Source organism: Rhizoctonia solani, chromosome 1, assembly GCF_016906535.1.
Source record: "Rhizoctonia solani chromosome 1, complete sequence".
Classification (NCBI taxonomy): domain Eukaryota; kingdom Fungi; phylum Basidiomycota; class Agaricomycetes; order Cantharellales; family Ceratobasidiaceae; genus Rhizoctonia; species Rhizoctonia solani.
The window spans coordinates 1,798,664-1,811,213 of record NC_057370.1 but is presented as its reverse complement, the minus strand read 5'-3'; the positions used below and the strand labels follow the sequence as shown (position 1 = coordinate 1,811,213).

The 12,550-nt window shown below is 50.0% G+C and overlaps 5 protein-coding genes across 5 annotated transcripts; 2 read left to right on the top strand and 3 right to left on the bottom strand.

The window, feature by feature from the left end:
* Positions 1 to 158: 158 nt before the first annotated feature.
* Positions 159 to 2,135, bottom strand: RhiXN_04087 (tRNA modification GTPase MnmE; the record flags this gene model as incomplete). The annotated part of the gene is made up of 8 exons (XM_043323904.1): positions 159 to 289; positions 341 to 444; positions 512 to 950; positions 1,004 to 1,147; positions 1,196 to 1,316; positions 1,376 to 1,617; positions 1,677 to 2,025; positions 2,085 to 2,135. The coding sequence occupies 8 exons, from the start codon at positions 2,133 to 2,135 to the stop codon at positions 159 to 161; spliced, it is 1,581 nt and encodes a 526-aa protein (XP_043176323.1).
* Positions 2,136 to 2,501: 366 nt separating this feature from the next.
* RhiXN_04086 (calcineurin subunit B) lies at positions 2,502 to 3,448 on the top strand (the record flags this gene model as incomplete). Its single annotated transcript, XM_043323903.1, has 7 exons — positions 2,502 to 2,722; positions 2,773 to 2,871; positions 2,922 to 3,004; positions 3,059 to 3,153; positions 3,203 to 3,258; positions 3,308 to 3,356; positions 3,410 to 3,448. The coding sequence occupies 7 exons, from the start codon at positions 2,502 to 2,504 to the stop codon at positions 3,446 to 3,448; spliced, it is 642 nt and encodes a 213-aa protein (XP_043176322.1).
* Positions 3,449 to 4,545: 1,097 nt separating this feature from the next.
* Positions 4,546 to 5,003, bottom strand: RhiXN_04085 (uncharacterized protein; the record flags this gene model as incomplete). Its single annotated transcript, XM_043323902.1, has 2 exons — positions 4,546 to 4,860; positions 4,917 to 5,003. The coding sequence occupies 2 exons, from the start codon at positions 5,001 to 5,003 to the stop codon at positions 4,546 to 4,548; spliced, it is 402 nt and encodes a 133-aa protein (XP_043176321.1).
* A 2,891-nt stretch (positions 5,004 to 7,894) lies between these two features.
* RhiXN_04084 (bromodomain associated protein) lies at positions 7,895 to 9,960 on the top strand (the record flags this gene model as incomplete). The annotated part of the gene is made up of 9 exons (XM_043323901.1): positions 7,895 to 8,080; positions 8,136 to 8,185; positions 8,239 to 8,276; positions 8,335 to 8,425; positions 8,480 to 8,550; positions 8,604 to 8,810; positions 8,862 to 9,275; positions 9,330 to 9,437; positions 9,503 to 9,960. The coding sequence occupies 9 exons, from the start codon at positions 7,895 to 7,897 to the stop codon at positions 9,958 to 9,960; spliced, it is 1,623 nt and encodes a 540-aa protein (XP_043176320.1).
* A 192-nt stretch (positions 9,961 to 10,152) lies between these two features.
* On the bottom strand, positions 10,153 to 12,258 carry RhiXN_04083 (nucleoporin nsp1; the record flags this gene model as incomplete). Its single annotated transcript, XM_043323900.1, has 7 exons — positions 10,153 to 10,495; positions 10,553 to 10,749; positions 10,842 to 11,095; positions 11,157 to 11,372; positions 11,424 to 11,525; positions 11,654 to 12,103; positions 12,168 to 12,258. 7 exons carry the CDS (start codon positions 12,256 to 12,258, stop codon positions 10,153 to 10,155), a joined length of 1,653 nt encoding a protein of 550 aa, XP_043176319.1.
* Positions 12,259 to 12,550: the final 292 nt, after the last annotated feature.

Here is a 12,550-nt window from a genome sequence, read left to right as displayed (position 1 = left end):
AGTACGAAGAAGGACAGTGAGTACGAAACGATTGACTATGAGCAAGACTTCGATAGGTCGATAGTCGTAGTCCAAAGAGACTCAATAGGCCGTGATAGGGGCATACACTCACTTGCACAAACAGCCGGCGGGAATTTCGAATTCATTGGCATCGACTTTTATTTCCCAATGCAGAATTTGCTGAACAATACATCGAGGATGTCTTCAATTCCTATGTCTCCGGTGACCTTGCCAAGCTCCTGGCTCGCATAACGTAGCTCCTCAGCTGCAAACACCAAACCGTCTGGGCCTAAATGCTGATTAAGCGAGCTAAACTCAATTGACGATAAAGTTGGCTCACCATAAGCGAGTGACGCCTCGAGATACTTCACTGCAGCTTCCAAGTGAGTGCGATGACGGGCGTGAGTAATGAGGGGCTCCTCGTTCGAGTTGTCGTTCTCGAATCTACAAAATCAAGGTTCGGTGCCATGCTTCAGTTACGCGACATTATATAAATTGACAATTGACGTACTTTTCTTTTAATAGACCGGCTATTCCTTCGATAAATGACACCATTCCGGTGTCTTTGGTGACGCTCCCAATCCACACACGGTGATTAGGAAAGATTAGACGGCACCTCCCCAGATCCTCCGGTCCGGCTCTGTCAAGTTTGTTGAACAATATTATGGCATCAGGTGTGAGCAGAGCAGACACCTCGCCGTCGATCCCGGCGGACGAGAGTTCTTCAAGTGATACAACACATAGACGAATATCGGCTTCCTCCACAGCTTGCTTGGCCCGCTCGATTCCTATTTGCTCCACAATATTGGAATCGTCGTTTCTGTTGAGAAGGTGCCGCAAACCTGCTGTATCTGATACTCGAACAGGTATTCCACCGATATCAAGCGAAACCTCCAAGACGTCTCGAGTAGTGCCGGCGATTGGTGTTACAATAGCAGCAGGCCGAGCGGCTATAATGTGACAATGTAGATATTGATCCGGGAACTTGGGCATGTGGACATACCCAAGTAGTTCAACAGGCTGCTTTTACCCGCATTCGGGGCTCCAAATATCGCCAGCTTAACTCCTGAACGTAGGATTTCACCACGTCGGTTGTCGTCCAGGTGTGAACGAATCAATGTCACGAGACTGGTTGTTTGTTCGATAACTGGACGAAGTTTTAGCGAGTGCCAATGGTATATGTGTGTATACTCACGTTGCGCCCACACGCCGTCCTCGATTTCTTCTCCTTCTCCAAAGTCGATTATGGCCTCCGCTAGTGTGCGACATCTGATAATCTCATTACGGATAGATTCAAATCGACGGCGAGAGTTACCCTACTATACCCAAATGATAACTATATCCTCAAGAATACACGAGATATATCTAGACGTACCTCTGCGACTCGGATTGCACCTTTACGTTGTGCTTCCGTTTCGGCATTAATGAGATCTGCAAGCCCTTCGGCCTGGGTGAGGTCAATTCGCCCTGCCAGTAGTGCTCGACGAGTGAATTCACCGGGCTCCGCCAGACGACAACCAGGCTGTGCAGCCAGGACACGGAGCGCTGCGGAGATAACCGCACGGCTCGAGTGCATATGTAATTCTAGCGAGTCCTCGGTAGTAAAGCTGCGCGGACCTATAGGATGATTCGGCTACTTGAAGCTCGACTGAGGTATGTGCAAAACGCGCACTTACTACGGAAAAATACAGCAAGCACATCGTCAAGAATTTCCTCGGTCCCTGGGTCGACGAGGTGGTATCGCTTGAACTTCCATGGCTGTATGCTAGGTTTGTGTGCAGCTGCAGTGGTCGGCCGGAGTAACTTGAAATACAACTCGGAGCTTCGAGATCCAGAAATGCGTATGACTGCAACAGCACCTTTTCCGGGAGGAGTTGATAGAGCGAAGATGGTGTCACGTTCGACTGGCGATAGAATCAGACCATGATCTTGGGAGCGTGCAAGATGAGAGTGATAATGAGCACCGGAGACTGATTTAGCAGCCAAGTCGAGGAAAGTCGATGTGCGGTGCGTTCGGAGCTTCCTCTGTCAAAGATCGCTGGAAAACGACTTTTCTGAAAAGAACAAACTGTGGACGCATGTACATATGTAGAACCACATCTGGATGTGCCCCTCCTTAGCTGATATTTAATCATACTAATAGATTTCAGAGCTCGCCCGGTGCAGAACAAAGAGCGTCGCTGGAAATACCAGTGGTCGCCAAGAGACTTCAATTCATGAGCATTTACAAATCGATTATGAGTCCTTATTTGGACTCGGCGCTTATCTGACCCTCGGGCGGCACACTTTTGCCCTCTCAACTTTGGACTTTGCCTCACCTGACCCTTGGGCTCTGTAAGCCGACTCGAATTGACTCGAACGACGCGACACGTTCTCAAAGGCTCTCGACGCGATCTCAACGAAAACTTAATATAATAGATTGAAAGCGCTGAGCGCACAAGACACGCACAGCCCCTTAATACCAGCACTAGGAATCAAACGGTGACCACGAGAGGACGATCATGGGCCAATCACGTTCGTTTACTCCATTTTTTCGTTCCTTGGCTCGTTTTTCTCGTAATATTGTTGAGAGTGAGACCTCGCTGACATTCGATCATGCTATTGCTTTGCCCCCTGCCACTGCCACTGCAGCCTCACAATTCATGGACGAGATGGAGAAGTCCACAAACTTCAATGCTGGAGAGCTCGAGCGTCTCAAGCGCCGCTTCATGAAGCTCGACGCGTAAGTCTTCAATCCACACGATTCCCAATTTACAAACGCGGGGAATCCAGCGACGGCTCTGGCTCGATCGATCGCGAGGAGTTTCTCCAAATATCGCAAATAGCCAGCAATCCACTTGCATCCAGGATGATAGCCATTTTCGATGAAGAGTGCGTCTCCACTATGCAAAATATGACATCTCTATTGACTCGTTGCATAGCGGTGGCGGAACTGTTGATTCAGGAGTTGTTGGAGGGTTGAGTGCCTTTAGCAGTCGAGGTGGACGTGAAGAGAAACTTCGATGTGAGCCAATCCTTTAGTGTTGTGCTTACTTTTCCTAACCCCTCATTCGTATAGTCGCATTCAAGGTCTACGATATGGACCGAGATGGGTATATCTCCAATGGAGAGCTCTACTTGGTGCTAAAAATGATGGTTGGAAACAACTTGAAGGTACACGCTTTTATTAATCGCTACAAACCTTGTGCTCATCAACGATCAGGATACTCAACTTCAGCAAATAGTTGACAAGACCATAATGGAGGCAGATAAGGATGGGTAAGCTAATCTCGATTAAAAGCGCTCTCGATTTAACCGAATTTGTCAGGGACGGAAAGCTGAGCTTTGAGGAGTTTACAGCTATGGTTGCTAAAACTGTAAGCCATAGTCACCTTATCTATCAAGTTACTCTCTAACTAGCATGGAACAGGATATCGTAAAGCAAATGACTCTAGAGGATTTATTCTGATTTATTTGGATCAGAGAAACTTCCCTGTATTGTTTGTCCTGTTATCTTCTCTTTGTTCCCAGTGGACTCCCTTGCACTTGCGTATCGTAGTTACTTCCTATCCTTGTTATCCTTCTTATCCACTGTTCGAAGCGTGAAGACCCCAAGAACATCACAGATAGAAGGATCGAACATACCACCAAGGGCTCCCGCGGCCATCCATATGCTCTCTAGCTGCGGATTTCCTTCACGGGAAATTCCATATGGGCGCCGTCCGTATCTCCCGGCCGCGACCATGGAAAGAGCCTATATGCTTATCTTGGCCCAAGTCCCAAGTCTGAGAGATACCAGCGGCTATCGGGTGATTGGCGTTATGACCGGGCGCAACTTGAGTGTCTAACCTCGTATGGGTCGATCTGAGCTAGAACCAACGAAATTATAACGCCGATAAATGATGACCTCGGTGAGAGCACGCCATCAAGGGTGAAGATAATGCTCCTTGTCACCTATTTTAGAGCAAACCTGAGTTCCTGACGCGCACATTGGTGTTCATCACCGGCCAAGAAGGGGCAAACCTTGAACATGCCCGTTTAGCCAACTGCAAGGTCTGTAAGGAATTAGTTTGGACCCCTAGGTAGAAGTACTGTGGTACCTTACGGCGCACCGGGCCGTTGTGCAAGCTTCTCCGCTCCTCGCTCGCGCCTGTGGCTCTCGGAGTACGGTTGACGTTGGTTGCCGGTGACGGGCAGTGCACTCAATGCTCATCTCAATCCACGAGGCAAGCAGCCAAGTCACGGCACACACAATGCTAAAATCGGCACGAGCTTGCAACACAATTCAATACTCTTTGTTCGGCTCAAACAATCACCATCTATTGGGTATGGAACAAAGGCATCACGATACATATACAAAAGTGCAAAGCGTATTAGAGCCCATTTGATGTTTCAGTCAGGTCGTAAATAAGAGCGGAGGCAATAAACAAGGACAAAAAAAAAAGAAATAGGTTGCGGGTAATAAATATCATGCGTGGGTGGCGCGGGGGAGATTTTCAATGACGACAAATAGTCCGTTACAATTGACGAAAAATAGGGGGGAGTCGAGCGTAGTGATCTACGCGACTATCTTCGCTGTGCGGTCATAGCCCGGGGCCATGAATTTAATTGTGCCTGTTGCGCATAAAAGGGGTCTGCTGAGGGGTATGCGTCGCTCGGCGGAGACGGGGCCAGAGAGTGGGACTGCATCTCAGGAGAGGCCGGGGGCGCGTATTGGTAATGGCCAGCTTGTGACATTGGGTCAAAGTATTGGGTGCGGCCGTGTGTGGGAGTAGTAGGAGGTGCGAACCCGGCTAGGGGCGCATGTGAGCTGACCGGCGATGATGGGATAGGCGTCTGCGGAAAGTGTGGGAACTGCAAGAGAGCCTTGGACAGCTGCGCCTGAACGAACAAGCGGGTCAGCGCACGAAAGACAGCAAAAGAGAATGGGTGCTTACATGCAGCGCAGAGAGTTCCCGCGCCTCGTTTCCAATATGACTGTGCTTGAGAGAGGCAACCAGCTCGTCCATGTTGACTTGACTCATAGTGGTGGCAAGTGAGAGGTAAGAGTGTGCAGAGGCGTAAAAGTGCCAAGTGAGAGATGAATGTTAGTGGGGCAAGTGGAGGACCTATCTTTATATGCAGATGGAGAACGGCAAAAATCCAATATCCCGGAAGGGAAAGAAGGAATCAAGCGAAGGGAAGAAAATCAAACGGAAACACAATACGCGTGAACGTCGCCGTCGGGTTGACCACATTCTAGGAGTAATTGCAATTTGCATTTAGGATGCGCCGCGCTCGGCCAATTCAGGTCCGGTCCGATGCATTCCGTAAACCGAGATTCCTCCGGACTCACCCGCTGCCCTCCCTATCTTTTTCAGCAATCTAGTGATAACTGAGATATCTCTGATCTCCCCGTGCTATGGATTGTTTGAACACGCCCTCGGGCGGACGTAAACATTACGCGTGTCGAACGCCATGCACAGGCCTGAAACCGTCCTCGAACGACTGTGGGGAGCCCAGGGTTACCTTTTTTGGCTGGCTTGTCCAGTATTCTTTGTCTATTCTCATGCTTGTTGCTTATCGTGGGCGAGCCTAGACACGGTCTGCATGACGAGGCCCAGCTGAATTCTGGGGCCTCGTACTCTGTCGTCACTCCGCCTATCAACGCAGGGGTAGATCGAGGGATCCATGCGTTGTCCGAGGAAGTGACGTCCATATCCCCACAACCGCTCTCGGAGAAAAGGAGTATTTGCTCATGCTGAGTTTCTATCCCGACGTCCCGACTTGTACTTCAACCATAGCGCCAATAGATAAATCTATATGGGGATATTTATCAAATAGACAAGTGGAGCGGGTCAGATACCATTATTGTTGTGTTGTGTTTCTATTCCTGGTACCATGGTAGACGTGTGTGCTTCGACCGTTCCCTGACTTCTCGAGCAGTGCACGATTGCCTCGTTCGGACAACCCCAGATTATTCGATTAAGTTCAGTAGTCCAGGCCATTCCCTCGCGCATACTCTGAGCCATGTCGGCCACGGGAATCATACAGGCGTTCACTCCTCAAGGACGAATGTAGTATCCCGAGGTAGGTCTCGCTATGGACACCCTTTCAGGATACTGCATCTTACCTCAAATGAACTTCTTTGTCTTTCCCATGCTGTCGTGTACTCCGCACTTTAGTAATCATATCAACAGCAAGCTTATATTGGTAGTACAACCTGATATACATTCAAACATTCCTACAGCAGCATATCACGACAAGGTTTTAGAGAAGATTCCGGCTACCGGTGAGTAGACAGCCGCGAGAATTTTGTGAGCTCCTTTTGTGACGCAACTCCTGTCTACTTGGTAAGCTCCAACCCTTGAGGGTAAATCGTCTCTAAATTTAATAGTGAGTCATTCGTGCCTTGTTTTGGAGCTAATCATCGGGATTTGTTGACAGCAGGAGGTGCACAGCATTTTTGATGATCAGCTACACTTCCCAGGTCCTTTACGTAATACCTCCAGGAACAACAGCCATTTTTTACCCCGCACTTTGCGAGCACAAGAAGACCGGTATGCAAGAATCTCCAATTCCGTCCTTTGAATGGTTCACAGAAGCCTGTTACTCAAAACATGTAGTTGATTCGCTGGAATTTGCACTCGGGAGGTTTTCGGGGATTTGGGTTTGAACACCAGTCGAGCGGGGGGGGGGGGACTTGACACTCTTGTTGAGGGTCGCACGGTACCCATGCAGGGTCCTTTTCGGTTCATGAACGCGCCATATGACGGGGAGTCGGCGATCATTAAGAACTTCTTGGTCGCGTTCTATTTCTAATAAAATAATTAATGATAGTCTTCTGGAAATTTGTACACGCGTGGAACGTTTGTGAGACGGCGCCCCGATCTTGTACGGACGGACACTATCCACATGCATGGTAGTCGTTGGTATAAAAAATAGTACGTGCTTATCTTTACGAGATGCACATCTTTTCGACCTTACTGGTATCAGACACGGTATCGGATAGGTAATGAATGGGGATTGTAGCATCGGCCAGGTTTCAGGTGGAGCCCTGCGGGGCGACGGGGTGACTTCGGGAAAATCACTCTTGGTGTTTTGGCTAGCTGGATGATCCTGCACCGTGGTCGTTTTTAATCAATCCAGGTCCCTGTTAATTCGATTTCCTGCCGAACTATCGACTGAGTGCGCTTGAGAACCTGATCTACGCGACCACTTTACCCGGCGGGTTAATGTGGCTGTGGCTGGTTTGTAACGACCCCGTTATTCAGTGCGCTCGTACATGTGGTCGACGAGCTACGAACGGAGATATTCCAGGGCCTCGGCAAAGATTCCGATTCACGGAGCGCTAGCGTACCAAGATCGCAACTATTCGTTGTACGGCCTCAAGCGAAAAGGCTGAAATTCGGAAATAAACAACGGAGTCTGTGCAGGTGTGCGCGTTCCAGCGCACTAGTCCAAGCGGCTCGCTGGAATTGTGGAAACAGGTTGCTAAGTCCGTGATTATTGCGCCACTACTTGTAATAATACTCCACGTAGTCAGAAACTCTATTTTTTTTTACTGGCTCCGTAATAGTGCGGCTGCTGCGTTCGCGTAGCAGGCTGCTATGTTCGGCCTCACCGGTACGACCGGGCCGCAAACGAGATGAATAGACATAAGCCACAAACCAAATGTCATATATGAGAAGATATTTATGCAGACGAAGAAGTCCCCTCAAACAAGCGGAGGTCCGGTAATTGTCATTATGAATTGGAATGATAGCTACCACTTCGACCTTCTCAAACGGGGCAAGTAATTGGCGACCGGTTGATCTAGGGCAGTCACGTGCCCGGCGGACCAACCTCTTGCGCCCTCTCACTTGGTTTTATTGCTCGCCACTTGGGACTATTCGGTTTTATTGAGAAAATCGTGGATAACCAAACTCCTGCTGGTATGGCGTCTCGATCTACTCGGGGCATGGCCTCTCTTCAAGATGCTATTGAAAAGTTATCTGTTCGCGAAAAGCTTTTGTTGTCTCAGGCTATTTACGAATATGGTTCGTCGAAATGGGATGAGGTTTCGAAGCTAGTGGTAGCCCACCCTCTCACAGAACGACCAAACACGTTCTTTTCCCCAAATGTGAGCGTTAGTTTTTAACAATGAAACAGGCACATCTCATTAGGCTGGAATATAGAATTGTCTCGCTATGTATAATCATCTAATGCGCGATGTGGGGTACGGCCCGTGAGTCCGTGCATCGGTAGAGTGCGACGAACCGTTAATGTTCGGTCTTACAGGTCAAACCCACCTCCTGGTGACACTACAGTTCCCAAAGGTGAGTGTAGGTTTAGTACGCTCTAATGCAAATCTAATTCAATGTGACGATTTTCTAGCACCTGTGCACAAGCAAATGGCTCTCCATTATTACAAGCACCATTTACTAGACTTAAAGAACCTTATTGCCGCGGAAGAAGCTCGATTCAAGTGTGTGTATCGTTGATACCAAGGTGTTTCCGTGGGCGCTTAATGTTTTGCCAGAACTCTTACCGTTGAAATTGAGGAGATTAGTGCAGGAAAATGGGACGAAAAGATTCTGGCAGAAATCAATTGTATGTGATTCCTTTATCATTGATGTTTGTTTACTGATTATTGCGTTTCATAGCTGTTAGTCCCAGCGATGGCTTTAGGCTGCCTTCGGCATCTCCGCTGCCAAAACACCTGACACTATCATCGGAGGAGTTCGGACAGCGCCCAGAATCACCCTCTGATTCTCAGAGGCCGTACTCCCCAGGTGGACGCTCAACCCGTGACGGAACACCTGTGGATGCCAGTACACCCCGCACCAATCCAAGCTCTCCGGCTGCTGACCGTAAGCCCGACTTGTGAACCACGGGTTCCGTGACTGATCACCTTCTGATAGGGTCAAAGCCCGTTTCTACCACATCAACTGGTTCTCAGCCTCGTCCATGGAACTCTAAAGACAATAAGCGTGTGCGTGAAATGAAGGAGCGTCGGGCTCGCGAGCAGCTCGGAAAGCTCGCACCTATTGTATCTGAGCAGCCTGAGCCAACTACGGAAGACGCGCAGCCTGAAACACCGATTGCCGAGACACCGCAGACACCAGTACCTCCCTCTGCCAGCATTGGACTTACCGAAGAACCGACGTCTGTTACAGCACCTGATTCTAGCGTCAAGCCCGATGTTTCTATTTCGGAGGATTCTCAGCCAGCTGACGCGGAAGGAACGCCAGTCACCGCAATAGAGAGTGTAGTAGATATGACAGAAGATATCATGGAGAGCTCCCAACCCAGCGATGACTCCAAGGGAACTAAAAGTAAGTAGCTAGTTATAATGTACATCCTGTCTAGCTAATACATATTATCTCCAGTAAAACGCCGTGCGTCGGATGTTTCCATGGCAGATGTGCCGCCAGATCCTAAACGACCCCGACAAGAGGATACCGAGATGCAGGACATGTCAACCGATGCACCAACTCGTAAGAGTCTAGTCCGCTAGCCTTTTAGCTGTGTTCTATCTTTTTTGATCATGACTCTTCCGTAGAATCTCCTGAACCTTCTACTTCGCATCCAACTCCCGTCGCGCGAGGTTCAGCCGCGCCCACCCCGACATCCACCTCGACCTCTACTGCGCCGCCGCCAAGCGCTCCCGCTCCGCAACCAACTGCGGTTACCAACAAGAAGTTCCAGAATGTGATTTCGATGGTTCACCAACAAATCTATCAGCACCGTGGTGGCAACATTTTCCACAACCCTATCAAAAAATCCGAGGCGCCTGATTACTATGAGATTGTACGCCGTCCCATGGATCTAAAGACGGTCAAATCTCGTATAAAGGATGGAGTGATATCGAGTGCGGACCACTTCAAAAGGGATGTGTTTCTAATGTTCGCAAACGCGATCATGTACAACCGGCCAGGAACCAGCGTAAACGATATTGCTGCCGAGGCAAGTCATGGATGGCCGATTCTGACTCGTCGGCTGATTACCCTATCGTTCTAGATGATGATCGAGAGCGAGCGACACATTGCGGATTTCCGGGCGGCAGAAGAGTTCAACAAGCCAACACGAGGATAGCAAAAGTGTGATTCACCATCTCTGGATTACTATGTGTACATACGCTTGAATCCACATACACCGAAAACGATCAATAGCCACAAGCATCTTATCTATGCGTGATGAACATGAGGCAAATTACAGTCCGTAACGTCCCCTACGGGGTACCGCCGTACTTGCACTGAAGCTGCTCGCTCCGATGGTACTCATACCCAGTGCGCTCCTAGACCCCGCATTGTCTATAGTGCCAGTTCGGGTCCCTTCGATTTCTTTGACGCGGTCTTCAGCATCCCGCACAGCACCATCGATCCATTGCAGACTCTCAAGATGGGCATTGAGAATGGCAGAGATTTGAGCAACAGGATCATCTTTGGTTTGTGCTGATGGTCCAGACGTAAGGTCGTTGACACTATCGATCATTGTGCTCAGTCCCCGAGCGAGGGCGTCTAATTGATCCGCGAGCGAGGCGGCAATGGCATAGCTGAACGTAATCATATTTGAGCAACAGCATGTACGAAACGATAGCTTTTTTACGCACTTTTTCTCGCGTTGTCCATCAGCGGGACCTACATCCACACCCAAGCTGTCACTGCCATATATTTTCTTCATCTCCTGCTCGTACCCATCCAACGCGGCTGCCACACTTTTTTGTTGCTCTTCAATATTTTCGAGTGTTCCATCGATTCCTTGTTGCGCAGCTTCAGCAGCTTGCACAGCACTATACAAGTTGGATATCTATCATAGCAAGTCATGTTAGATTATAAACACATATCCGTGTATTTGTGCACGCACCTGTACGCTATTTTCGATCAAAGCCGGTCCCATACTTCGATCTCTTGGGCTGTACGCTTGAATACCTTGGTCTGGGTCTCGAGCTCCTCTTGCCATTTGTTCACTATCTCTTCCACAGATTTGCCTCTCAAGGCTGAAGGCGGGATAGCTGGTACTGCTGTGGCCCCTGCAGGTGTAGTCAAAGGGGCATTGGCCGTAGCCGTAGCCGTCGCTGGGGTAGTCGCTGCAGCTGGTTTGGCACCAAACAATCCACCACCAAGTGAGGGGGCCGCTGGAGCTGCTGCATCGGCTAGGGGAGAATGTGCAGAACGTTAGCGTTGAGCTCCCGTAGCGATTGATCTCGGGCTTACTTTTGGGAGCGTCATTTTTTGCAGCATCGTCTTTTGCTGCCGGTGCTGGTGTGAGGCCAAATAATCCGCCCGTTGGTGGTGGTGGTGCTGCTGGAGTTGTGGCTGCTCCAGCGGTAGGTTTTGGACCAAATAAGGAAATAGTTGAAGGTGCTGTAGTCGTTGCCTCGCCAGGCTTGGCAGGCTCGGCCGGTTTGGCACCAAAGAGACCCAGGCTCGCTGTGGCGTGATTCATCAATGTCCCATGGGTAATTGGGAAAATAAACTTACGTGTAGCAGAGGTAGCAGACGCCCCAGTTGCTGGAGCCGAGCCAAAGAGCCCGCCAGTGGGCTTACTGGCATCAGTCGTGGATGGGGTGGACGTAGCCGGTGCTGCACCAAGTCCAAACAAAGGTTTCGAGGCAGTCGCCGAAGTCGCACTGGGGGCGCCAAAAAGGCTGGGTGTTTTATTAGCCTCGGTGGTGGTAGTGGTAGCAGTGTTAGTTGCGGATGAGGAGCACCGAATAACGAAGGCTTGGGTGCAGTGGCAGACGCAGCAGGAGCAGCTCCAAACAGTCCACCAGTCTTTGGTGCCTCTGTTCCACTTGCAGGGGCTGTGGTGCTTGGTGTTGCAGCGGCCCCGAATCCACCAAACAGAGGCTTTGGTGCGGTAGCCGCGGTGCTTGTGGTAGATGGTGCGGAAGCGCCGAATAATCCACCGGTTGGTGCTGGAGTCGAAGAAGAAGTAGCGCCAAAGAGTCCACCGGTTTTGGGGGGTCCTGTTGCAGCGGCGTTTGTTGTGCTAGTCGCACCGGGATTGCCAAACGAAAATGAGGGTTTCGCGGCACTGGCTGCATTGGCCCCACCAAATAGACCGCTGCCTGTAGGTGCGGCGCCTGTAGTAGTACCTGTAGTAGTAGAGCTTGACGGAGCACCCCCAAAGCTGAACCCACTGAATGGTGTCGTCGACGCTGTGCTCCCACGTATTCGTGTTGGCGTTTGGATTCCCAAACAATCCCCCAGTGGTGCCCGTACCACCAGCAGCTCCAAAGAGACCACCACCAGCAGGAGTGGTAGAGCCTGTGTTCGAGTTGCTATTTGCCGCTGAGCCAAAATTAAAGGCCATTCTGCAGTGGTGGAATTAGAGTCGCGTGTTTGGGGACAGCCGGTCAACGAAACGGTCACGTGATAGACCACAGCCACAGCCATCCGAGCCCCCCTTTTATCTGAAACTTGGCCGCTATTGACCTTGGTTTCACCTCTCAATCCTCTACAGCGTCTCAACAGCATTTGGACACACATTTACTATACATTAAATCTCTCCGGCTGCTACGAGTAATATATTGTATTATGGGGCTCCCAACCAGGCAAGTGCAAGGGGGTATCAGCTAAAGGGATACTGTCGAAGCTCATTCCCG